We start from the raw sequence: 26,597 nt of genomic DNA on the forward strand, positions 1-26,597 counted from the left end.
CTCACCCGTACCCGCTGACCGCCTCTGCAGTTATTTGCCTAAGAGCTTTCTTTGGCCACCAAAACCTGCATTGCCTGCAGGGGCATCAGGCCAAAAGTGCTGGGGAATGAAAGCCTCCCCGCCCCCGCCCCCACTCCTCAGTGTGTAAGCATCCGGGCTCCCTCAGCTCTCAGGCAGGAGAACTCCAAGGCACTTGCTCTGCCTCCTTAGCTCCCAGAGCTCCCCCAGAAGGGTGCCCAGAAGCAATGGCTAGGTAACTCCCTCTTTATTGGCTAACTTCACTTCCTTTTCTCTATCATTCTCCCATGCCCTAATGATGTTTCTGTCACCTGCCAAATAAACTACTTGCCTGCGAACTATCATCTTGGGTTCTGATTCCAGGGAAAGCCAAACTGAGACACCGCATGAACAGAACACACTGTCTCCTCCTCCAGCTGACCCCTGCACCTTGTCTCCGTTGCAGCCATCGGTCCTACCAGCTGTCTTGACTCTTCCCACTGTCCACTCTCCCACTCTCCCTACCTCCAATCCATCAGCGACTCCTGGAGGCGAAATCACTCTTCTCAGCTTCCCAACCCCATGTTCCAGTCCCAGGTCCTCCTCCACTCTCTTGCATCCCAGCAACAGCCTCCTTCCTGCCCCTTGCTTTGCCCACCCACCTGCCAGCCCTGCAGGACAATGAGAAAGATCTTTTAACAACGTGACCCTGATCATGTCCCTCCCCTCCTTCAGCTCCCTTCTGCCATTTACACCAACCCAAGTGGCTTTCCCAGGCCCTTTCAGCCTCCGAGGACTATGATCACACTCAGCTCTCGGCCAGAAAGAACTTTTTCAATGTATCTTCCAAATTCCCCAAGTCTCCACGTACCTCCCACTCCAGAAAGCCTTCCTTCTTCCCCGGGGCCTCCTGGACTGCCCACACCTCTCCCAGCACCACCAGATATCCCATTTTCTCCCCCAAGGCCCTCGCATCCAGCCTCTGGGACAGTATGCACTGGAACAAAGCCAACCCAGCTAGGAGCTGTGACCTAGGATTCCTCCCACCAGGCTGCACATGGGCTGTGCCCTGCCAGCCCTCCTGAGCCCATCTTGTCATAGGGGACAGGATTTCTGAGTCTAAAAGACCTCCAGTAGAGGGTGGATACCAGTGCAAAATGCCAGGGGTCTGGACTCAGGGGGTGACACTGGGCTCAGAGGTCAGAACAGTAGGCTTAGACAAGGTCAGAGGACAGGGGTCAGGACCTCCACCACCACCAGGAAGGGGATGTGATTGGGGCCAAGGGTCTGGGCCTCACTGACTCCCCCACTGAGTGAAGTGGGGGGGGGGTCACACGAGGGGTTGGGAGTCACACTTACAGCCCACATGGAGAAGCACCTGGTGGCGCAGGTGCCAGGAGTCACGGTGGAAGCAGGCGTAGAGGCCGCCGTGGCCCAGCTCCAGGCTCCGGAGCACAAGCTGAGAGCCGTTGAGCAGGTCGGGGGCCAGGTCTGTGCCATTCACCCGCCACGTCACCGCCGCGTCCCAGCTGGCAGTCCCACACGGCAGAGTCACGTCTGAGCCCAGGCGCTCGTACTGCACATGGGGAGTGTCTGTGGGGGTTGGGGAAGGCACAGGCAGAAGTCAGAGGTCACAGCCCAGCCCAGCACTCCCAGATGATAGCGAGAGCAGGCCCCCTGAGGCTCAGGGCGCGAGTGTCTTGAGGAGACAAGGGATCTGCAAAATTCCTTCATGGCGTGCAAGGGCACAAGTATGTGAGTGTCTCCAAACTTGGACATGTGCATGTGTGTCTGGGGACTGTGTGTGTGACTGAGCGATCCTGTGTGAGTGTATGAGAGCGAGAGTTTGTGTAGAGTGCTGGGACAGAAGACCTAGGTCACCTCCAGTCACCAGGTCCTTTTGAAAGCTTTCCTGACCCCCATAACCCCAGCCTCCTGCCACCAAGAGGCCCAGCCCCAGTCACTGACATCTGCTAGCCAGGCAAGCTGAGCCAAGGGGCCCCCTCCTGAACTCCTTCCTCTGTCTCTTCCCTTCTCTTCATCCTCCCCATCCTTGTGTCCTGCCTTTCTCCCTCTCCCCGACAACTCTGAACCCCCGACAAGGCCCTGTGCCCCAGCAGTCCAGGGCAGCAGAAGGAGGAAGAGTGGGCACAGGAGCCCTAGGGAGCTCCTGGCAGCTGTCAACGTGGTGGTGAGGCAGGAACTGCATGGGGTGCGGGTGGGGGTGGGGGAGCGCAGGGACTGCAGGAGCTCTGACCCTGCCTCTCCTGCCCCCAGGAGGGGCCTGTCAGAGCCCAAAGCAAAGCCCGGCCCTGGCCTCAGCCGCCCAGGCATGATGGACAGAGCCCAGGAGACTGGAGTGGAAGGGCGGAGGGGGCAACTGTAGAGAGGAGAGCGAGGTGGGGGAGGCAGTGGGACAGAGAAAGTCCTGGACACCGATCTCCAGACATGGCCGAGCAGCAGGGCACGGGGAGACACGGGGAGACATGGGCCTGCCCTCCTCATCCCGCCCCTCAGCCTGGAAAGATAGATGCTTCCCCAGACCTGAAGTTCTGTGCAGTAAGGGTGGGAGGGGCAGAACAAGGGGGCGTGGGGGGAGGGGGGGGCTGCCTGATCCCTCGTTAACACTCCCTCGGTCTCCCCTCCAGAGAGCCACCCTGCTGAGTTGGGGGATTTTCAGAGGCAATTCCTGTTAACGAGCCAATTAAGTTGGGCCAGTGGCCTCTTAATTAGACTTGTTAACACCACTGGGGCCGCAGGAGGTAGGGATCCCCCTATGCTGCCAGCGGCCCCCTTCCCCTCCCTCACACACCCCTCCCCAGCCTTGCTTTTCTCTGGGCTGGAACATCTGTCCCCAGTTGCTGCCTCTGTGGCCCTCCCCAGGCCAGGATCCCTGTGTGTCTGCAGGGCCCCGTCCTGCCCCTCTCTGAGCCTCTCTGTCCCTGTCAAAGGAGAGAGAAGCAGGAAACCCCGCCAGCCCTGACCACTTGTCCATGGGGCCTGGGACCAGCCGAACAGAGGATGAACAGGCGGAAGGGCGGTGGCTGGGGGGGACCTTGGAGGCTGCAGCTGTGAGGCTAGAACAGAGATTGACTGGGGGCCTCCCTCTGACCAGAGGCCCAGGGTCCAGGGCTCAAGCCATTGAGCCCCCCTAGTCCACCAGCCCTAGCCCCCGAGCCTCTCTCCAGCCTCCCTTCCAAAAACCTGGAGCTTCCAGGAAGCAGGCCAAGCCCCTCTCTCTGCACACCGCCCCCCACCCCAGTAGAGATTCTGCATCCAGCTGCCTGAGGAGGAGGCTGAAAACTGACCGTGGGGGGTCAGGAAGAGTGGGGGGAGAGGGGCGTGGTCATTACGGTCCCCAGGGCACTGCAGCGACACTGACCAACAGAGGCTCAGGACTCATGTGGCCCCAGCATGGCTCACTAATACTGGGGCAGGCAGGAACAGCAGCAAGAGAAGGACACCCACCGACGGCACAACAGATGTGACGGCAGCGGGGTAACACAGAACGGGGCAACCCTGTCTGCCTCACAAAGGAAATGGAAACACACAAGCTGACAATAAGGACAAACCAACCATGGAAGGGCAGGGCAGGAGGAAAGACACGACAACGCAGTGACAGGTGACCACCACAGGCCACAGCGCAGAGGCAGGGGAAAATGTGAGGCGACCCTCACGGCATCACAACTGCTGCAACACACGCGGCCACGCCACAGCTCCAAAGATGGCCGTGATTCAGTCCTTTGTCTCTGGACAGCTCCCCCCACCCCCTGCCCCATGGGTGCCCCTACTGATGTGCTGTCCATTTCAGAAATTAAATCAAGCCGCAGGGGGAGGATGGGGTTCTTGGCCCTGACGCAGTGACAAATGCTCCGAAGGAATCAGCTGTGAAAAGGTTGTTAGAAGCCAGGATAAGAGACAGAGACAGGATGAGGTCATGGACACGGGGAACGCACAGGGACAGAGCCGACGGCTCCCTCACACCTGTGCACACAGGCTCACATGGGGACCACATGCCGGAAACAGTCCCCCCCCAGGGTGTCCTCAGCAACTTCACATCACCACACACATAGGATGAGGACCGTCACCATGAGAAGAGCACGCACACACAGGACAACCATCCACAGGTCAAGGCCACGCTGGGACACTGTCCCATGCAGGGGCGTGATGATGACATACGTGTAGAGGAATGGCACTGTCAGCGAGAGGCACAGTTACACACGGACACATGGTCTCACACACAGAGACACAAACACAGAGAGCAGACACAAAGAGAGACAATCATGCATGGTGGAAAGTCTCAGCCACAAGGACACAACTGCTCACAGGCCACAGTCACATACTGGCCACGTTGGACATGGGGCTCAGCCCACAAGGATATAACCACAGAGAAATGCACTCAAACAGGGACACAGCCTCACCCACACAAGAACACAGTCTAGTGCACAAGGACAGTCTCACACCCAAAGATGCAGCCTACGTCCCCCACAGGGCAGGGGCCAGGCCACTGGGAGAGGCCACCGGCAGGCCTGGGCTGGTCAGGTCAATACAGGAGCCCCTGGCATGCCGACTGCAGGTGGGGCTTGATGTGCTGGCCTGGTGGTCCCTTCAGTCCCTACCCACTGGGGAGCAGCCCTGAGGTAGGCCAGGATCTCTCTGGGCCTCAGCATTGGGTTCACAAGGAAGAGGCCACGGGAGCCTTGACCTACTGAGCTCTGTGAACCCACAGCCTTGAGGGTCATGGAGCTCAGTCATCCGGGCTTGCTATGTGCCTGGGCCCTGCCTTCTCTGCTTCTACCTGGGCCAGCTGAGGTAGGGGGCAGGACACAACTAAGGGGGGAGCTCCCTACACTTGGAGCCTCATTCGAGGAGTTTTGAGGTCAGAACTTGGGCTGATGTGGCCACCTGAAGTGCTGCCTCAAATGCAGATGGGCTAGGGGTCACGTGGTCACCCTTCCCACCAGGGGTGCCCCTGTCTCTGCTCTGCGTGTTTGTGTTCCTGTGAGGAGGACACACCTTGCACTGGACAAGTGGTCCGGGAAGGGGAGGAGGCTATCAATGGCCCCGCCTGAGCACCCCCCACCCCTCCAGCCATCCCAGCTCACTGGTAGGCGAGCCTTCTCCCACTTATCCTGCCCATCCCCTCAGCGTGTTCTGGGGCCTCCATCCCTGTCCCCGTATTCCTTCTAGGATAAACGAGGGGCATTCTTACCCACTGTCTCTCCCAGGGCCTCCCACTGCACCCCCCATAAACCTGAAGGGACCCCACTTCACTGGATACTGTACAGGGCCCTGCCCCTGGCTGCCCTCAATGTAGTTCCTCAGTTGTGTCCAGCTCTTTGTGACCCCACGAACTGTAGCCCACCAGGCTCCTCTCGTCCACGGAATTCTCCAAGTAAGAATACCAGAATGGGTTTCCATGCCTTTCTCCAGGGGCTCTTCCTGACCCAGGGATCAAACCTGGGTCTCCTGCATGGGAGGCAGATTCTTTACCATCTAAGCCACCTGTACCCTGTATCCACACTAGTGGGAAGAGGATCGGACAATCTTCAGCCAGAGATGCCATCAGCATGAAACCACCCAGCAGTGACTGGGGGGTTGTGCTTTTGGGGCAATGTCAGTGGGTCACCCCGTGTATCAGAGTCACATGACTCACGTTCATGTATGACGATGCCAGCACATGGCAGTATGTGGCTCTTGGGTGGGTGCATACAGTTATGCCAGAGAGGGTCCTGCTCAGCTCCGGGAGCGCCCCTCACCCCCCACCCGCCCAGCACTCACCCTGCGGACTGTGTCTCTGGGCGTAGACCACGGCAGCAGCGGCAGCGAGCACGGCACAGCAGGCCCACGGGACAGGAGCAGCCATCTGCTGGGAAAAAAGTGGGCGGCGGGGAAAGGGGTAGCATCAGCCCAGGCAGCAGCTGCCTGGGGAGCCCCCCCGCCACCCCATTCTCAGGGAAGACTGGGAAATCCCAGCCCTAGGGCCAGGGCACCTTGACCCCAAGCGCCCTTCTTAATGGAGCTCAGGACCCTCTTCAAGTAACAGAAAATAACCTTATTGGCATCTGTAGGCAAAGGTTTGCTGAGATGGTAGAAGGCAACCTACAGTGGTTTGTTGTTCGATAAGGAAGCTGGCTGCAGGATGTAGTCAACCGCAGATGAGTTATAGAACACTGGTAATGCTAGGGCCATTTTTCTAGAAAAAAAATAACTTTACTGGTGAGGTTAGCTAATTAGCTATAAACACTGCAAACTGAAAGGGTAATGCTTTAACTTGACTGGAGGTCTATACATCTCCAAGCTGCCTTGAACGGAAGGCCCCTGCCATGCTCATGGGGAGACTCTGGGATCTGCCCTACCACGTTACCCCTACCTGACCCCCTCCACCCACAGGTGAGCCTTGCCCGGCAGGGCTCTGGGAAGTACAGAGCAGCAGGGTATCAGGGCAGTGGTACATTGTGAGCAGGTCAGATGTGGTTTCTGCTTTAGTGGACACCAGTGACCATGAGAAGGATGAAGGATTTTCAGATATATGTCCCATTTGGGGACTCCAGCCTATCGCCCTTCAGCCCAGGAGCCTGAGAGCCCCAGTCCAGCAGATGTACGTCAGTGTCTGCACACTCCCATGTGGGTACACACAGCACAGTCAGGACGTGTTTCCAGCAGCCAGGATGGATCCAGTGGCCCCTCAGTGTGTTGTCCTGCTTCTAGGATGGGTCCAGCTGCCCTCACACTGCTCCACCCCAGCACACACCTATATCTAAGGAGAGGGAAACAACCATCTCCTGCCCAAGGGGTTCCAAATCTCTCTCACTCCAGTCTTGAAGAGAGACAAAGTTCTGTCAACAAGACAGAAGCAGAGATCCAGAGACAGACCACTCCCAGACACTCAACCAGGGCCACTATCAGAGGTACAGTCAGACACACAGCAAAGACTCTGCCCCCAACAAGAGACAGAGCCCCAAAGAAAGAGCCTATACACAGGCTGGAGAGACTGTGTGGGGCACAAGCCAGAGAAACAGGTACATCAACCAGATAACCAGCCAGGGACATGGCCAGAGAACAGCCAACACAGAAACACCGTACCACACTCAGCCAGATGCAGGCAGATATATCAGAGAAAGAGCAAGAAGCCCAGTCAGGGAAGCAGCCATCAGCGACACAGGCCAGGGACACTGTCAGAAACCCTGCCAGAGAAACTGCCTGACACACAAGCAGAGAAATACCAGAGAAACTGATAGACGCAAATAGGCATACACCCAGAAAAACAGCCGGAGAGAGGGCCAGAGACGCAGCCAGATGCTCAGTCAGGAAGTATCCACAGCACTCAGAACACTGCCAGGGACACTCAGACACACAGTCGGACATACTGCCAGAGACACCGTCAGAAACGCTGCCAGAGGAACAGCCAGAGACACTGCAGAGAGGGCTAGAGCAGTGCGGGTGTCAGCCTGGAGCGGTGTGGGGGTGGGGCAGTGGAGAGAATCTGACTGCTGGGGGCTCCTTCGGGGAAGGGCTCCTGCCTGCCCACGGCTGCACTTGCCCCTGCCCAGGCCAGTCTTCCCCGCTGCACCTGGTGCTCCTCTAGCCGTGGCTGCTGGAGCCCCGGCTGCCCCTCCCTGGCACGGCTCGCCTCTCTAGGCCCTGACTGGCCTCGGCAACCCCTCCCACATCTGCGACTCCTGAGGCCTTTGCTACCACTTGGCCTGGCTCCTGACCCTCAGCCACTCCCCCCTCTCCAGCTACTCCTCAGGCTTAGGAGGTTAAGACAATGGCCAAGGACACAGTCAGCAAGTGGTGGGGCCAAGAAAGGAACCCAGGATGAGCCAGCTCTAAATTCAGAGCTGGTGTGAGAGAATCAGATAAGAGGCTGGAAGCCCACCTGGTTTCTCCCCGCTCCCCACAGCTTCCCTCTGCCTTCAACCCTTGCAGGGAGCCCTCAGACCCTCCCCTAACATCTCCACCATCCACTTTTCTTCTCACAGCCAGCAAGAAACTCCACCTCAGGGCCAACCTGCTGCCCAGCACATGGGAGAGGACCCAGGGCCTGGGAGGCAGATGGGCAGACAGGGGACAGAGGTTAGATGACAGGATGGGAGTAGAGAGACAGGGTGGTCCTCTTCTTCCAGCTCCTTCCTGGTCCCAGCTGGGAGGGGCGTGGTGGGTGAGGAGAAGGCTTGGCACGAGTGTAATGCATACAAGCAAACACACACACACACACATGCGGGTCCCCACAGGGGGAGGGGTGGCTTCTTCATCAAAGTCGCCTCCATCAGCCCGATGAGTTACTGTAAGGGCCGGGCCCTGGGCCAAAGAGGCTGCAGCCATGGGAGCCGGGCGCTGCTGAGAGAGCTGCAGAGACAGGGGGATGGGGTACCAAGCAGATGCTGCACGGTTGGGGGCACCCGGAAAAGGGAGACACCCGGGAGAGGGGAATGGAGAGGGAAAGCTGTGAGCCGAATCCCTGAGGGACAAGAAAAGACCAACACAGGGAGAAATGGAAGAAGAGACACAGCAAAACACAGGGAGCACACGATACTAGCAGAGATCCAAGGGCAGCGGGAGAGACATGACCTGGAGAGAGCGACAGAAACAAGACACAAGCAGGGTCTCTGTGCCCACTGACAGCATCTCTCTAAGCCCACTCACCTCCGGCAATGTAAGGGGAGGATGCCGTCAGTGTGGCCATACTGGCGGATCTGAGACAAAAGCAGGGCTTCCAGGGGCTGGGGGGCTTCTGCCCATAAAGCCAAGAGCCTAGCCCCTAGGGGATAAGAGTGGCTGGAAACCCCACCCCACCTACAGGCCCAGGAAGTCCCAGGCCACTTTGAGTTCCCTCTTCCCTCCGAGTCCCAGCTGGACCCATTCCCAGGTAGGGAAGCTGAGGCCAGAGACATCCAGGCTACACCTCTGCCCTGCCCTAGCTCACCTCAGGTCACCCATCCCAGGGCAAAGAGCATCTTTCCCAGGAATTTTCCAAGTCCACACCCACGGCTCTGGGATAGATCTAGAGCATAAATGCTGTAAAGCCCCAGATGAAGGCTATGTGAACTGGCCCAGGCTCCATAGACCCTTCCAGAGGGCCAGCCTGGCCTCCAGCCCCAGACCCAGCAGTGAGGAGAGAGCAGAAGGCACCCCACTACCAAGTGCCCAGCAGCCCAAACCCCTTGTGAGCAGAAGCCCAGCACCTCTCCCGACACAGAAGCCCAGTGTCGCCACATACACACACACAGGTGACTCATCAAGAGACCATCCTGGCCCCCAACTTACCGTCATGTCCCACGACGACACAAGGACACCACCACACAGTAATAACAACATTCACTAAAATGACACAGCTGCACAGCTGACAATGCCCACAGGGGTACTGACAGTCACTACAGTGATAACGATGCACTGAGTGACAGTCACATCCAGTGACGCCAACAAACAGGGGGATGACACCTGTTGACACTGACACAGTCCCAGTGACAGTAACCTTGGCATCAAAGATGCAACGAGACTGCCAGTCACTCAGGCTGACAATGATGGTGACATCCACAGTGATACAGGGAGGCTGACAGACTCAGTAAGATGGACAGTCACGTCGAGTTAACACCAGCCTGCAGAAATGTTGACACCATGGAGGCTGAAAGTCTCCAGCCACGACACTGACAGAGTGACAGGCTCCGGATCAGGGATCTCAACTACCAAGTTTCTGGCTTAGGATCCAGGGCCCAAGACCCCTCTCGCCGGTCCCAGCAAGGTCCCAGGTACCCTGAGCCCTGACCCTCACAACCTGCCCAGCCGAAGGCAAAACCTGAGAAAGGGAAGTGTGAATTTGAGAAAGCCCCTATTCATCCTGCAGAAAGAGGGCAGGTTAAGTTAATCAACCCAACCCTGAGGAATCCCTGCCACATACAGGGTGAGGGTGGGAGTTCTGAGCACCAATGCCTGGAGCCCAGCTCTGACTGAGTGTGTGCTGATGTGCAATAGTGTGTTCAGAGCTTTAGGCTTCAGGGTGTTGGTTGGTGTGGGTCAGGTGGGCTCAGTCTGGCCTGGAAAATGATGAACAGCGAGGGCCTACGTGGTGCCTTTGAGAAACTGAGACCCAGTGAAGGTCACTGGCCTGGACCCCACGCCCCTGGTCTGGGGCTGGGGTGAGGTCAGGGGTGTTTCTCTGATGGAGAGCATCTGGCCTACAGCGGGGGCCATGGGGATATCTCCATGGCTTCCAGTCCCCTTCAGCAACCCCAGACTCTGGAATCCTCCAGGAAAGGGGAAAGGCACTCTCTCTTGGGGCCTCATCCCCTTCTCTTCGCCCTGCAATTGCCCTAGGGGACACATCCTGGGAATAAGGCAAGAACCTGGGACAAAAGAACCCACTGATTCAAAGGCCTGGGAAACTCTACAGGCTCCAGACCTGCAGAGAAATTAGGGTGAAGGGAGGAAGAGAGGCACCTACTCTTGGGGACAGAGAGAGAAAACGAGGGACAGAGCAGGGGCAGAGATAGGGACAAGGGCATGGTGGGCAGGGAGGCTCAGCCCCGGCTGGCCTAGGGGGAGCCCGGGAGAGACAGTCTGGGAGGGCGGGAAGCTCCAGGAGCAGGAGGAGGGGCTGAGGCCAGAAGGCCCCCAGATCCCACCAGGCCTAGGCAGCCTGGACAGCGTGGGCGGTGAGGGTGGGGGCAGAGGCCGGAGGAGTCCAGAGGCCGGGGTGGGGGGGAGGCCAAGGAGGGAGGCCTGGCCCCTGGCAGCTGGCCCGGCAGGCCCCCCGTGGGGGAGGGGGCGGGCCCAGGTCAGGGGCCAGCTCCTGGGCTGGGGCTGGCTGGCCATGGGGCAGGCTCCCACTCCCCATGGCGTCTCTCCCTGTCTCTGAGTCTCTGGTCTCTTTCTGTCTCTTTGAATCCAGACCCGGCCCTCCTCTCAGCGGCCCTCCACCCACCTTAAGGGGCACAGGACCCAGAAGCTGTGCCTGGGTTCAAGCCTTATCTCCTCTTCCGATGCCACCCCATCCCCACACACTCCAGGGGCAAGCCCCCCATGCTCTGGGGGAAGGACACTGCCCAAACATAGCGCCACTCCTCCCTCATAGAAGGGGGGCAGGATGAAGCTGAGCACCAGTGGGAGGGGGGCCAGGAGGGAGGCGGGGGGTGGGGAGCAGTCCCCCAGCTCCAGTCTCTGGCTGAGGTTGTGGAAAAGGAGGCGGCCCAACGTGAATGAATTGGGGGGGCGGTATCCGCACCTGCTATTGTGACCTCCACAGCCGGAGATGGGGGCCTGGGGGGGGGACAAGATTCCAATGGATTTTGGCAGCGGCTTGGACTCTTGAGTGCTCACGCCCCCCCACCCCCCAACCTCTTGCACCGTGGGGACCCTGAGATCAGCATGTGCGTGCCCTGCTGCACATGTGTGCTGGCGTGTTGCACGCTTCCCATACCGGGTCTGGATGGGCCACTGGGAGGTGTCCAAGAGAGATACCCATCCAAATCACACCAGCCGGGCCCACACGTGGAGCCCCAGGCGAGCCCTGTGTGCTGCCCGGTGACCTGGGTGCTGGCTCATCCACGCTCATGTTATGCAGGCCTGGACAAGAGCAGTCCTCTAGAAAGGTCCAGGCTTGCTCCCTGTAAAGTCATCTGACCCAATCCTCTGCCTCTCCAATGGGGAGCAGGAAGGGGCAGAGAAGTTCATATCCTCCCTGTGGGCACATGGGCTCTGGACAGCTTCACAGCATCCAAGATGCAAGCGCTAACCCCCCTCCCCCTAGCCCCAGTCCAGAGTCCCTCCTGGCTTCTAGGAGAATCAGGAGGATCTCTCCATGCAGAAGAGGGCCACACACCAGTCTGGTTAGGTCTAGGGGGAGCCAGGAGGCTCCTCATGGAGGAACAGACGCTGCAGGAGGTTATAGACAGCTGGAAGGCCTCCATGGAAGGCGGGGGATGGGCAGGTCAACAGGGCTGACCAAGACTTCCCTCAGCTGACAGGGGAGGGGGCTTGCAGCAGACTCACAGCAGATGAAGCAGGAAGGAGGCTGCAGAGCCTTCTGTGGAGACAGAAGGATGGACAGAATCGCTCTCCAGGCTTGGGGGCTGGGACAAAGACCTCTTTGCCTCAGCCTCTCCCACTATCCCCTACGCAGGGCCCCATCACCACTACGGTGCAGACACAACCTCGAATACATACATAGAGGTTGACACTTGCAATGTTGTGTGTATGTGGGTGCGTGCGCATGCACACACATACACACACAAGGCGGGGTGGGCAGTGCGCGTGAAGCGTCAATGTGTAACAGAAAGAACTGAAGATGGTCTTTCGTACAGAGTCTGAGTTAAGTGGGGGGAACAGAAACTTCAACTGTCTTCACGTGTGCTGTTCTCCTCAACCCCCCTCCACGCACGCACACTGCACACACTACTTCTGAGGAAGCTTCTGGTCTGCTGGGCAAAAGCAAGCCATCCTTCCTCCCCCTTCCTCCCCTCCGCACAGTGGGGAAGCCAAAGCAATCTGTTCCTGATGGGTAAACACAGGCATGAGTATGCGCGCACACATGCTCACACACACACACGCTCACACACACACACACACACACACCCGCGATCCAGGGGCAGACAACACCCGGTGCTCGCTTCACCCCAAGACAGAATGCACACTCAGGCTCTCACTACCATCGTAGAGCTCCCCAAAGCCCCCCATCTCCACCACATAGCTAGAACTTCACAGACACACCCAGGCACCGCTCTCGCAGACACTGGCATCATATTCTCCCATTACCGCCACTCATCACGGCCTCCCACGTGGACGCCCACTACCACATCCTCGCATACACTGGTGTGCATGCACACAAGAATCACAGTCAGAGTCACACACACAGACTCTCACACATATGCTCAATCAAAACAGTTCTGGCCTCACATATGGATACCAGCACACACTCAGAACAGTCACCCTTGCACACAGATACTGTAGCACCTCCAGAAACTCCGAGACCAAAGACCCCACCCCCTTCACCCTCAGCCCTCACACCTCTACACCCGGCAGTGAGAAACACACACATACACACCCAGAATAGTCACTCCCTGCTGGGACCTTGGGTTGCCAGGCCCGTGCTTAGGGGAAGGGAAGATAAAGCTCAGGGTGGCCTAACACAGAAAGGGAAAGTTTCTAAAAATCGAGAAAGCAGAACACTATTCCCTACTTGGCGCCTTTCTCTGCTCACCCTTTCACCAGCATTCAGGAATGAGGAGAGATCCTGGCCAGAGTAGAGAGGTGAGGAAGCCCCCAGCGAAGAGATGGTGGTACTGGTAGCAGCAGGAGCCAGCAAGCCCCAGAAGCCAGCCTGCTCCCCAGGACCCTCCCGCCTCCCCTCCTCACCACTTCTTCTCCAGCCTAGCTACCTGCTGTGTGAGCCCAGGCCTCTCAGAAACCTCTCTGTGCCTACAGCTGTCTACAGGGCACCTGAATGTCAGGCCTGGCTGCAGGAAGTGGGGGAAGGGGAAGGAGATGAGACCTTGACCTCAAGCCCCAGCCCCTGCCAAGGCCCTGTCATCACTGTCAGACCCGAAGAGAAATGGAGACAGCCCTGGCCAAGCCAGCGCTGCCTTAACAAACCACCAGGACAAGAATCCTAAAGCGTCCTTGGACCCTGCAGCCCCGCCCCCCATCACAAGAGAAGACGCTGTGTCGCTGTCCAGGCAGAAAGGAATCCAGGCTGGGCTGGCCAGGCCCCAACCCGGGAACAATCATCAGTGCTGTTGACGTCCTCAGCACTTGCTGCTCCAGGTGTAGTGTGAGTCCTGACGCCCCATCCTAAAGAGAGCCTGCTTGGGCTCCAAGGACCAGGCCTGGGAGGGAACACCGGGCGGCAGAGCCTAAGGAAACCAAGCAAGGCAAAGCCCAGGAAGCCAGGTGACAGGGACTTAAGGAAAGTGACAAAAGAATTCAGGCAGCAGGGTTAAGGGAAACTAGGTGACAAGGCTCCAAAGAACACAGGCTGTGGGGGCCAACGGAGACCTGGCCGCAGGGACCGAAGTTATTTAGCTCAGAGGTGGGGACCAACGAAGCCAAGCCAGAGGCCCACAGGATGTAGGAAAAGAAAGATATTGGGAGCTCATCCCTCTGTCTGGACGTCACCCCCACAACCGGGGCCTCTCTCTCAGTAGCCCCCTTCCCACCCCGGTGGTGGTCCCCTCCCCCAGGCCAATGGACACGGCCAGACCCCTCCTCTTGCTGGAGGCCTGGTCCGGCTGCAGCCAGTGGGCCCCGGCCCCATCCCTGGGACCTCAGGAAGTCCCAGTCCCTCCCACCGGCTGCAGAGGCAGAGGGGGGCTGCTGGGGGGAGAGAAAAAGAAGAGGAGAGAGAGACTGCTTGGCAGGGGGAGCGCCGAGCAGCCGCGGGGGGCGGGGGCCGAGAAAGGAGCGGGAAGCGCCGGGGCGGGCTGGCGGGCGGCGCGGGCGGGGGTGACAAGTTCTCCGGCCCCGCGGCCGCGCGGCCACTGACCTGGGTCCCCGCGCAGGCGCCCCGTCGGTGCCTCCGGCGCTCCGTGGGTCCGCCCGTCCGCCCGCGGGCATCGGGCCCCCCGGGGGTTCGGGGCTGGGGCCCGGGCGGCCCGGGGAGCAGGCGTGTCCCCCCCACCCCCGAGCGTCCCGGCGGGCGGGGGGCCGAGCCGTTGCGAGCGAGCTGGGCGGCGAGCGGGCCGGGAGGCGGGGAGGAAGGAGCGCGCGGCGGGCGAGCGAGCCGAGCGAGCGGAGGGAGCGAGTGAGGGACGGCAGGCAGTGAGGTCATCCTTTGAATCTAATTGTCTGAGTCAGGAGGAGATGTGGCACTCGAGGCAGGGGGAGGGGAGGGGGAAGGGACCCTCCCGGCTCCGGCCCACCGCCACCCCCGCCCCTCCTCACCCCTGGGGGCTGCCGCGGCCTCCCCTCCCCCGCCCGGGCCGAGTCTTCTCAGGCCAACTGGGACCAACCCCGGCCAGTCTCACTCAGGGCTGACCTCTGCTGCGAAGGGCTCTCCGTCCCACATCACCCCCAGAGAGTCTAGTCTCTAGGGGGGACGGGGAGCCCCCTCCCGGTCCAGTGTGCCTTCCTGCCTGTCTGAGGTCAGGGAAAGCCCCCATTCCACCCCAGGTCTACTTCTGCCCTCTGAGGAGAAAGAGGGAACTTCCACCAGCCTTCCTAGGGACCTTGTGCACTCTAGAAGCTGGAGTCCCCAACTATCCGAGTGACCTGCGTTGGAAATTTGGGGGAATCTGGACATTGAACCACAGCTCACCTCCCTCCCTCCTGAGGATGACAGTTCAATGCCAGCCAGTCCTCCAGTCCTGCACTTTGAGGGGCACGAGGACCCCCAGTGGACCCCAGGGTCCCCCTACTCTGCATGCCCAACACTTCAGGAGGGGCAGAAGCCAGGCCAGACATCTAATGTGCCCAGAGGCTGCTCAGGGAACAGGCCACTCCAATGGTTTGGGGAGGGCAAGATGGCAGTTGGGCCCTGGGCTTGTCAGGTGTGTGCACACCCATGCATGCACACAGGAGCACATGCACACGTGTGTATACACACACACACACACACACCCACGGGATGGTGGGGGGAGACCAGGAGGCTGGGGATGCTCACACCGACGGCCACACAGCTCTCCCATCGCCCCCATGGGGGAGGGGTGATAAATATTTAAGGGGCTTTTAGCTCTGAAGGGGCCGAAGCTAGGGGAGGGAGGGGGATCCACGATGCCTGATTAATGGGGTTACGGGCTCGGATCAATCCATCCGCCCGCCGCCTCCCTCCCCCTCCTCCCTCCCTCCGCCTAATGCGCTTTATCAGGAGACGCTTTTCTGACTTGGCAGCGTCGGGTGTTTTAAATAGACCCATTTAGAGCAGGGGTTGGGGGAGAAAGGAGCGGGGGAAGGGAGACAGAGATTGAGACAGGCTGGGAGACAGAGACGAATCAGAAGAGAGAGAGACAAGCCCGGAAGAGAGAGACTGGGAGCGGAGAGACAGAAGGAGATGCAGACACGGAAATAAGAGGCTGAGGATGACACTCCCGCAGAGGCTGAATGGGAGGGTGGGGGACGGTGATGGGAGGCCAAGGGGAAACTGGGGGGCTGCAGAGCAGAAACAAACAAAAAAGAGAGAGAGACAGACGCAGAGAGACGAAAGGAGCCACCAACAGCAAGGAGAAACCGAGAGAGAGGTTCTCTGCAAGGGCTGAGTGCTAGCCTGGGAGACAGCAGATATCTTTTATTTCCAAAAACAGTTTTTCATCCACTTTGTTAAATTAAAAAGCTGTTTTTAAAGCGGTGCTGAAGGTGCTGCTGGGGGAGGGTGGACAGAACTGCCAAGTCCTCCCTCACAGCCTCCTCCTCTGCCCCCACAGAAGCCGCCTCAGCCTTTTCCCCCCAGGGGTGTTCTCCAGCTCCCCTGCTCTCTGTGCTCCTCAGGGATCCCCAGGGACAGGGTCAGGGCATCTGAGCTACTGTTCATTGGCAGAAAGTCCTTCCTGCTGTCTGGCCTCAGTCCCTCCTGCTCCATGGAGCCCATTCTCTTGCCTGACCGCTAGCCTTCTGTTCTCCGACCCCAGTTCCGGCTCCCTAAGGTGTCCCCAGTGTGTGGGGGGTGATTAGCACAGCTCAACAGCTCAGTTTCCCAACCGGCCACCAAGCTCCTCCCAGGTGTTCCCCTCACTGTTGTGCCAATCTGAACTTCTGATAGACACCCCACTCCAAGTCTTCAGGTCCTCTGGGAACCCGGAGACTGAAGCATAACCCTCTCCAGCCTTCTAAAGTCCCTTTTCTACTCTTCAGAACCCCAGCTCCATTTTAAGTCCCTTTTATGGCCATGATGTTGTCAGCCTGGGATACACTCGGCTCGGACCCCACCCTCAACAACACCCCACTGCTAGTTCTGAAGGGTCAGCCCCCCCCACCCCCACCCCACTTCCAGGCCGGGAAAATGGCCAGTCTGTTTGGGAGCTGAGATGAAAAGCCCTGCCGGCCTTTGTGGGCCTCTGGCGGGTTTTCGACAATAGGCCCTTCCGTTCCGCTCCAGCGCCTCGATTTCTTGAGCACCCCCACCCTGGGGCTGCCAATCCAGGGGCCTTGCCTGGCCTGAATGAAAGGCAGGGAGAGTCAGGCCCAACCCCCAAGGCTGGCCTCAGAAGATTTTGGACTTTCTGACCCTCCATCCCATCTCCTCCAAGCTCAGCAGCTCCCCAGCAATTAAACCAGAGAGGTGCTTTGGGCAGAGAAGAAGCCTGACAATGAGACAGAAACATGCTCCCATATCCGGGATTCAGCCCCAGCAGTGCAGAACTCAGTTTTCTGACCTGGCTTTGCCCTTGCCTGTGTGATGGTGGGTAAGTCTCCTCCCCTTTATAGGCCTGTCATGGGGGCATGGAAAGCCTCAGGAGGAAGGAGGGGGGAAGAACAAGAAGGGATCTCAGACCCTCCTTCACTCACATCCCCAGACCTACGGCCCCCATGGCACCTGCCAGCTGCCCTGAAACTGACCTGCCTCCCCCGGGCCCCCAGCACATACCTCTTCACCAACCGCCGCACACCGAGCACATCAATGTCCTCCTCTTCCTCCAGACGAGGCTCTTCCGGAGACTTCTGAAACCAAGGGGGCGGGATGATGTGACAAGCCTGGGTTCTAGAAGGGCAAAGGGCACAAATCAGAGGCCACAGAGGAGCCGCAGACCTTAGTCAAACTCAGAGCTCATTTCACGCTCACAGCCCCACTGTGAGAAGGGGAGACTGAGGCAGGCAGCAGGTCAGTGTCCAGAGGAGAAAGAGCTGGGAGTGGTCCAGACTCCCTGAAGCACCCTTTGCAGACTTTAGGTTCTGAACCACAGGGACAAGGAGAGGCCGGAAGCCAGCGGCCTGACACCACACACAGATGCAGACCCACAGACCATCTGAAATCCCCACACAACCGGTTCACAGACACAAGCACCTCCACGTCACACACATCCTCCCATGCACACTCACACAGGGACACATGGCCCCCAGCAGGCAGAAACACACACCATCATACTGTCTTCTCCTCATCACCACTATGATTTATTGAGCATCTGTTATGTGCCAGGAACTGTGTTAGGCACTTTATATACATGATCTCATTTAATCTTCATGACTTCTCCATGAGGTAGGTTCTATTATTATTCCCATTTCACAGCTGAAAAAACAGATTCTGGGAGGTTAACTTGCCCAAGATCACACAGCCGATCAACTCCAGAGCAGAGATTTGAGTGCAAATCTCGTTCTGGAGCCCTTCTACTAGTGCAGCTTGCCTCTACAGATCTCTCCCCTGCCAGCAAAGTGCCTTTCCCAATAATAACAGGAGCAGCTAACACTTACTCAGGGCCCTTGATGAGCCAAACACCATGATAAAGACCTAACATACAGTTTTGCACCATATCACCGAAATAACCTTTGAAGGTAATCCTGGTCCCATTCTGCAGATGAGAAAACTGAGGCTCAGAGAACAAAAGCACCTTACCTTGCCCAACGTCACATGACTGGTGCTGAAGAAAGCTATTCTGAAAGTCATTGTTGCTTCTAAGACTCCAGTTACTTGAACAGAGCCCTCGACTTCTACAAGACCCTGGAAGATTCTCAGGGTCCAACTGCTCCATTCCCCACCACAACAGGTCCGAGCTGAGTCTGCCAAAGGCATGATAAGGTGCCTAAACAAATACGCATGAGAAAGGAACTCCATGTCATGTGACTCTGCCCAGAGAGGCAGAGGTACCACCAACCAGGGAGGGATGGCTGGAAACTCAAACAAGGTGTTAGGGACAGGCAGACTGGTGGTAAGAGATACAGACACACCGACAGGCCCACAGAGACAGAGACAGACAGGAAGACAGACACACGGGGCTGAGCGATGACAGAGATGGTGGGGAAAGGAGACAACAGAGGGAGAGGAGGATACAGGCTGACATGAAAAAACAGACAGATACACACTGACATACACAGGCAGACTAATAGAGAGTCATCCAACCTTCAGGAAAAGAAAACTCTGAAAGCAAAACAGGACTCATGTATAAGTGAATGTGTAGGTGAGTATGCATTCGAGTGTGCCTGTGTTGGGGGCATGCAGAGTCTGTATCACTGCACACATTACACCAGCTGCTTCTAGCAGTTTCATCTGATTAATAATAAATGCCCCATAATTACAGCCACTCCCCCCAGCCCTTCTTCCTGTTTTTTTTGTCAGCTGCCGCCAGGCCAGCCCCCTATAGACCCCAGGGCCCCCCTCCATCCTCACCTGCTGCCTTATAGAGGGCTGAGAGACATGAGCCGGGGAAGGAGGCCAGACTCCCAATCTGAAGGGGAATACCCATTTCTCTATGTTGGATTAATGCCCCATGCCTCTAAGAAAAAGGTCATGCCGTTTAGATCTCACTCAGAACCCTCCCCCAGCTCCTCTGTTCCCCTGGTATAACCCCTGAGCCCTAATATAGCCGAGGGGCCCAGGTCTGGGATGCAGAGAGATGAACTCTTGATCACTCATTGCTGAAAGAAGTCTCCATTCACCAAGTTACCTCAGTCTCAGAACCCCACAGGCTCAAAGGAGGAAGGGACCAGGACAGCCCCCCCCCAACCTCATCATTCCCACCCCAGCAGCGCCAGAGTCTCTGCCCACTTGTGTACTCCCACACTTTGGACACCCAGTGGCCCTGCCTCCATTCCTGAGCCCCCTCAAGTCCACCTCCTCCCAGGCCCCCCACCCTAGCTCTCCAAGGCAGCTCTATCAGAGTCAGCTGCGGGTTTGTGCTGATCTGTTTCTAATCGCTGGGGCCTGGTTCACGCTTGCCCACCCCGCCCCCCCAATATTGATTCCATTATTTGGAGAGTCATTGACGTCAGGGACCTGGATGGGTGCCAAAACTGCGTTCTCTCAGGGCCTGGGCCAGGGCCCGGGCCAGGGCCCAGCCCCCATCCCACGATTTCACGGAGGGGCCCAGAAAGGTCAGCTCATGGGCCAAGGTCACATGACATCTGTCCTCAGAGGCTGGACTCATCTTACCTTTTGGGGATCACTGTGAGTCCCTTTCTCCTGGGGGAGAGGGGCTCCACAGAGGCCTGGGGGTCAGAAGTGAGGTGGGGACGTATAGCACAGGATGTGGAAGAAACTCACTGGGACTTGGGCTGCAAGGAAGAGCTCTAGGAGAAGGGATAGAGTCAGCGGCTCAGAAAAGGCTACCTGGGGAAGATATTTCCCTTGGTCACACACCATTTTGGAACACTCTGAAGCTGGACTTGAAATGGTTACCACTGACTACTTGATTTTTATGTCTGTTATCAGTTGTATCTCCAAGCTCTCTGAGAAGGAAATTCTTGGTGGCGCAAGATAACAGATTACCCTAAATGTTGCCATCATGTGACTAACTGGCACCACTCTTTTAGAAACCTCTGTTCCCTACAAAGGAAGGCTCTGTCTCCTGTGCAACTCCCGGCCCATGCTGCCTGCCTCAGTTTCCCCGAATTCTCTCTCTCTCTCCTGCCTCTGTGCCTAGCCCATCAAGATGCAGCCACTGCTACCCCAGCACCTCTGAGGCTCTGGCTGCACAGGGTATTTTTAGGATCTGAACTCTGTGTTCTCAGACAGACATTAATAACCAATACAGACAGTCCACGGTGCCCACAGCAGCTAAACCTCAGAAGTGAAGTGAAAGTCGCTCAGTCGTGTCCGACTCTTTGCGACCCCAAGGACTATAACGTCCATGGAATTTTCCAGGCCAGAATACTGGAGTTGGGTAGCCGTTCCCTTCTCCAGGGGATCGTCCCAACTCAAGGATCGAACCCACTTCTGCATTGCAGGCGGATTCTTTACCAGCTGAGCCACCAGGGAAGCCCAGCCTCAAAGGCTCAGACCTGGGGTCCACTGCTTTAGCTCGAGTCCAAGAAACCCAGACTTAGAGAAAGCAAGGGACATGCTCACCACCACATGGGGAGAAAAGGATTTTCCCATCTTCTGAAAAATCCTGAAGCTGGGGAGAGGACAGAAGTGAGCTCTGACCTCTGCCACAGACCTTTTCAAGGAAGAAGCTGCCCATCCTTTGCACTCCTTCCCTGAATACAGGGAAGTCCTTCCTTTAATCTTGCCTGCAAATCACTTAGGGGTGGTTCAAACCAAAAAACAGTGTTATGCCACAGAGGCTGTTGAGTCTCAAGCCACAAACCCCGGAGAGTCCCCTCTCCCCACGGTCTGTCCCACTCAGTGTTCATTCCTCAACATTTCTTGAGCACCTAATCCCTACTGGCCAGGGAATTAGGGACATGGTCCTGCCCACCAACATCACTCAGTCTGGTTGGAGAGAAAGATTGTTTACTCAACACTGGCCTCCCACTGTGTACCTTGTTTATAGCAGAGGCAGGGTCGGTGGGGGCTGAGCCTCGTGGACCCCCGCCCCTAAGTCCCAGATTTCACAGGCAGTTAGTTACTCTGCAGCCTTGCTAAGCACTGCAAAGAAGAAGTAGAGGCAGTATACAGTGGGGCATTCTGACCTCCCTCAGGACTAAGGATGCTTCAGTCCATTCCTGAACCCCAGGACGGGCCCTTGGACCGCCCAGGAGTCACCACCCTAGTCTATTAATAGACTGGTGTTCCAGCCCCAGCTTTGAGGAGCTGGTTCCCCACAGCTGTAGGGTCCAGCTCTTGCCCACTTTTGCCCAGCTCCTCCTCTCACCTCCTTGGCTCTGGTGACCCCCAACCCAGCATGGCTCTATGCTTTGGGGGCCCTCTTTGCCCTCTGCAGAGGTAAAGAGGGGCGATGACCTCAGTGCCCTCAGCCCACTGGGATCACGGCCTCCCCAGCCCCTCCCCACAGGAAGCTAGGGTCTGGGGTGGGTGTGGTCACCCAGGGCCACTGGAGTTTACACAGCTGAGGTATTCCCCACACACACCCCCAATCCCTTGGCGGGTCTGGAGGAGGGGTCAGCTCTCTTCTCAGCCTCCTAGTTCTCTGGGACCCCCCTCCCAACCGGGCACACATGGTCCCCCCCCCCCCACCCCGCCAACCCATCTGCATTTCAAAGAAAATAGGCTCCATCTGTTTCCGATTCATTTACACTTCAACTCACCATGGGGGGGCAGAGCAGGGCGCCTTGCCTTCAAGCCCTCCACCCCCATAGGGGGGCTGGAGAGCACGTGTCCTGCTCTGGGACAAGGAGCAGTTACAGCCTAGCCATCTGAGCCTGAGAGCCAGATCCCTACTTCGTGGGGTGCTGGTGCACTGGCCTCCACAAAAAGAAGGGTATAAAGCCCCAAGCAGTGTCTTCAAGGCAGGTGGAGTCCTAAGACTGATTGTAACCTGACCCAATTGCCACCCCATCCCACCCCTGCAGAGCTACTGCTCTTTTGGGAGGCAGAGTGGAGAACCCCAGGCAGATGCTGGAGACAGGATAAGGACTCAGGCATTCCAGGAGACACTGGGAGATATAACAAAATGTGGCCCAACCCCGTTCCAGCCAGGGAAAAGGAGAGAGAAGAGGGTGCGTTCCACTCCAGTCTTCTCCTCCAGCCACCTTCTCACCACAGATCTGGGGCTACCATCTCCAGAATCAGAGATTCGTCATCTAGGAGAGGTCAAAGAAGCCAGATGTCTATCCCCCTCAAGTCAACCTTCATGCTGCTCCCATCTGAAGGATAACTGGGATGGGGGAGATGTCTTGGGAAGACATGAGTCTTACTTCCCCATACCTGACCCTCTCTATCACAGGAGGGGTACCCAAAACTATTGCACAAAGATGTGCATGTACATGGTTCATAGGGAACCCTAAGGGTACATGTCACCCCGGAACCAAAAAGCCACTCAGCTGTCCTGAGAGTGATTGAGAGCCTAGTCTCCTCTGGAAGAACAGGCAGAAAGGTTTAACTGGGTGTTTCCCACCACTCTCCACCAGCCCACAACCCAAGTAATGGACGTGACCAAACACATATCTCTTCCACTCCCCACCTCTGGAGAACACAGATCTTGTAATAGTCTCTGTTCCCGTCCCCAGCTGCCCTGAGACATACCATAAACCAGTGAAAGCATGGGTGAGTTGAACCATGAGTTCTAAGTTCCCCTGGGAGTGTGAACATAATCCTAACGTGGGTTTGAGTGTCCCAGAATGGAAAGCTAACTTGGTGTGATTCTAAGTGTGAATCCCAGGGTTTCCATGTGAATATGAAAGCCTCAAGGTGCAAGCACCAGTCTGAGTGTGAGCACTGGGGCCCTAGTGTGACTCTGAATCTAAGCCCCAGAATAGAAGCAAGTTTAATTAACTACCAGGGATGTCAGTCTGAGTGTGAACACCAAGATGGAAGTTTAGGTTTGAGTGTGAATGCTGGTCTCATTGTGCATGTGACTATAAGCCCCAGGGCTGAAATGGGAGTCTAACTGTGAGCCCCAGGATTCCCAAACAAGTCAGTACAGGCAAGAGTCCTAGTGTTCATGTGAGCCCCTGGTCTTCGGGGCTTTCTGAGTGTTAGCTAAGGTTCCCCACTTGAGTCTGAGTATGAGCACTGGGGTCGCTTTATAAGTATGGGTCCCTAAGTGATCCCAGGATGGAAGTGAGTATCTTGAGTCTGCTAGTGTGAATCTGAGTGTGAACCCCAAGATGTGAGCATGCATGTATGAACCCCAATGTCTTATGTGAGTCCTTGAGCTCAAATGAACTCCTGGTTCCCCAGGTAAGTCTGGGTGTGAGCCCCAGAATGTGTGAATCTGAGAAAGCTCCAGGGTGTCAGTGTGAGTCCCAGTGTGAGCCCTAGGACCTCAGGGAGTTCTCAGCATGGGCTCTAGGTCTCAGTATTAGCCTATGAGCCTCAGGACAGAAATGTGAATCTAAGTGTGAGCCTAGAGTCCCAATGTGAGTCTGAGTGTAAACTCCAGGACTGAAATGTATCACTGGATATGACCAGAATATAAGTGAATCTGAGTGGAAGTCCATTGTCCTGTGGTAATTCTGAGTGTGAGTCCATATGAGTTTAAGTGTCCCAGTATGAAGCTGAGTATAAATTCCAGAGCCTCTAGAAGTCTTGCATGTGAACTCTAAACTCCTACTTTTCACATAAGGCTCAGGGTCCCAGTCGGAGTATTAACCGTGATGGACTGTGAACCTGGGCTGCATGTCACCAATCCCGACCAGGAGCCCTAAGAACCAGCCCAGAGGATCTGTGTGGATTTTGGCAGTGGAGCAGGTATGCAGAATTTATGGAGACACAGTCCCCTCCACCCACCAAGCTCTGGCTAGCTATACAGCCATAGAAACATCTAATTGTTCAAGCTCCATCATCCCCACATATGCATTGGTACACAATCATACCCAGAGTTAGACACACAAAAATGCACTCAGTGTTTCAGACCCCCCGACAAACAGCAATTACAGATGCACAAACACACCCAGCATTTCATACACCCACCTCCTCCGTGATTACAGCCACAGGAATACCCCCAGTGACACAGACACAATTACATCAAGTACTACAGGCAAAGCAAATAGTGTTGCAGACACACTTCTCCAGTGGCATGCACACACACACCCAGTGTTGCAGACACAACACTGCCAGCCACACAGACGCTTCTCAAAAGAGAGAAACTAGACGGAAAGAGAAAGAAAATCCTGAATTTTCAACAAGGCGTGAAATAGTCCTGCCCGCCTGAAGCTACTGACGGGGGGAGGGGGCCAAGGGAGCGGACGAGCGCGAGATCTAGCGCTGGAAGAGAGGCTCGGGAGAGGAGAGGCTCGGAGCCGAGGAGGAGAGCTGTCCGTCTGGTGACCTCCCCGCGGCCCAGCCCCCACGCACCGGGCGCTACACTACTCCGAGCAGCACAGGGACACCCAGGCCGGCTCCAGCAGAGCCACACTAGGGGAAGACACACACCGGCAGACTCACAAAGAGGCGGGGACACACCGCAGGCGGACTCACACGGACACACAACACGGGAGCACTTACAAAGAGATTCTGGAGGAGACCCACTAAACGGAGATACATCCAGGCGGACTCACGAGGAAACCACAGGCAGGCTCGCGCCGACACACACACACACACACACACACACACACACAAGCAGATTCACATGGACACCCATATACTGGCGGACGCGCAACCGTCCGTTCACACCCCTGGGCGCTTTCAAGTCCAGATTTCTGCTGGAGAAGGAAGCCGCCTCTGGGCGCGCGGGGGTCACTACGACCCCCCAGCTCCAGAATTTTCCCAGACCCTGCGCGCGACGCTGAGAGGTGAGGGAGAACCCGGTGCTAGGGCAATCGATCCCTGCCACCTCCCGCCGGCCGACTGTCCGCCCCACCACCACCACGCCCAACCCCCGGCGCGCCCGGACGTGGGGGGCTGTTTCTCCTGCGCCCCCGCCCCCGAGTTTACGGGCAAAGTTTCCCGTGAACTTTCCTGTCCCCCCCCCACCCCAGTCTCGGGCCCATGCACGTCCCCTCTCTCTTCCCGCGCGCACGAGGGCCGCGGATCTGTCGGTCAACCCGAGGGTTTGAGGGTCCGGCCGCGCGCGCTCCGCGCGAGGTACTCACCGAGCCCTCGGGCCGCCGGGGCTCCGCGCCTAGCTCTTCGACCGCCCCCGGCAGGGAGAGAGGCAGGGAGCGCGGAGCTAGCACCGCCGCCGGATCCCGCCGCCGAACCCCGCGCTGCGCCGGCTGGAGCCACTGCCTCCGCTGCCGCCGCCGCCCGCTCTGCACCGGCTCCTCGGCGCTCGGCGGCTTTAACCCCCCCCATCCTCCTCCCTCCCTCGCGCGCTCCCTCCCTCCTTCCCTCGCCCATGTGACCGCGGGCGCCCGCCCGGCCGCGCGCGCCCTCGCTCCCCTCCCCCTCCCTCCTTGTCTCCCCGCGCCTCCGCGGCCGCGCGCCGCGACCCCCTCCCGACCACGGCCCCCGCGCGCCCCTGCCGTGGCACGATCCCTCTCCTGGCACGCGCGGGCACAGTCATCCTCAGCAGGCCTGTGAGCCCCCACTCCCCCTCACTCAGGCTGGCTCCCACTCTCCCCCGCGGGCACACTCGCCCGCAGTGGCACGCGTGGCCCCCTCGCCTTCACCCTCTCTCGGGAACGCCCTCCAGACGGCTGTAGTCCCCGTGCTTCACGCGCAGCCCGGACCGCGGGTCTGAGAAACGCGCGCGCACCCACACCCACACGCACTCCGCCGGATCCCCCAGGGCCGCTGGGCGTGCATCCAATTCCCCAGGGTCGCTCATTCACACTCCCTCGCTCACTCAGCCTTGGCCAGGTCTCCGCGGCTCACACTCCCGCACCTTCGAGCCCTTAGTGCCTTGGACGGACACCCTGGCACAGCCGGGGCCAACTCTCAGGGTTCTCCCGCCAGCATCTCCTTGAGAAGAGCTGGAGCAGGCCCTACTTTGGGCCGGAGAGGCCAGCCGCCTCCGCCCCTCCCAGATCTCCTACCGCCCCCAGCAACGACACCCCCTCTCCCAGTCTTAGACACTTACACCCCTCACACCGAAGGAATAGGGCTGTTTGCTCGCATGACCCGAAGCGGACCAGGCTGAAAACCCAGGCCCTCGCCTCCCATCAAGTCTCCGGTGACACACCGCAACTACCCCTCTCCCCTCCCCTTCTTCACCCTCACCTAACCCATCCCCGGGCAC

General features: G+C 57.9%; 1 protein-coding gene across 6 annotated transcripts in view; it reads right to left on the bottom strand.

Annotated features, from left to right (window-relative positions):
* CNTFR (ciliary neurotrophic factor receptor) overlaps positions 1-26,597 on the bottom strand; it is a 38,906-nt gene extending 12,309 nt beyond the window's left edge. Inside the window, exons 1-4 of one of the 6 annotated variants that reach the window (XM_044940206.1) lie at positions 26,579-26,597; positions 17,510-17,623; positions 5,779-5,863; positions 1,357-1,590 (exon numbers count right to left, since the gene is read on the bottom strand). In XM_044940206.1, the coding sequence (XP_044796141.1) occupies positions 1,357-1,590; positions 5,779-5,863 (319 nt within the window). In that variant the 5' untranslated portion in view covers positions 17,510-17,623; positions 26,579-26,597. Of the gene's footprint in view, positions 1-1,356; positions 1,591-5,778; positions 5,867-6,051; positions 6,194-14,476; positions 14,498-17,509; positions 17,624-25,509; positions 25,649-26,578 lie in introns of those variants that run through there. The other 5 variants (XM_044940205.1, XM_044940207.1, XM_044940209.1 and 2 more) reach the window with 5 other exon arrangements.

Source organism: Bubalus bubalis, chromosome 3 (assembly GCF_019923935.1).
Source record: "Bubalus bubalis isolate 160015118507 breed Murrah chromosome 3, NDDB_SH_1, whole genome shotgun sequence".
Taxonomy (NCBI): Eukaryota; Metazoa; Chordata; class Mammalia; order Artiodactyla; family Bovidae; genus Bubalus; species Bubalus bubalis.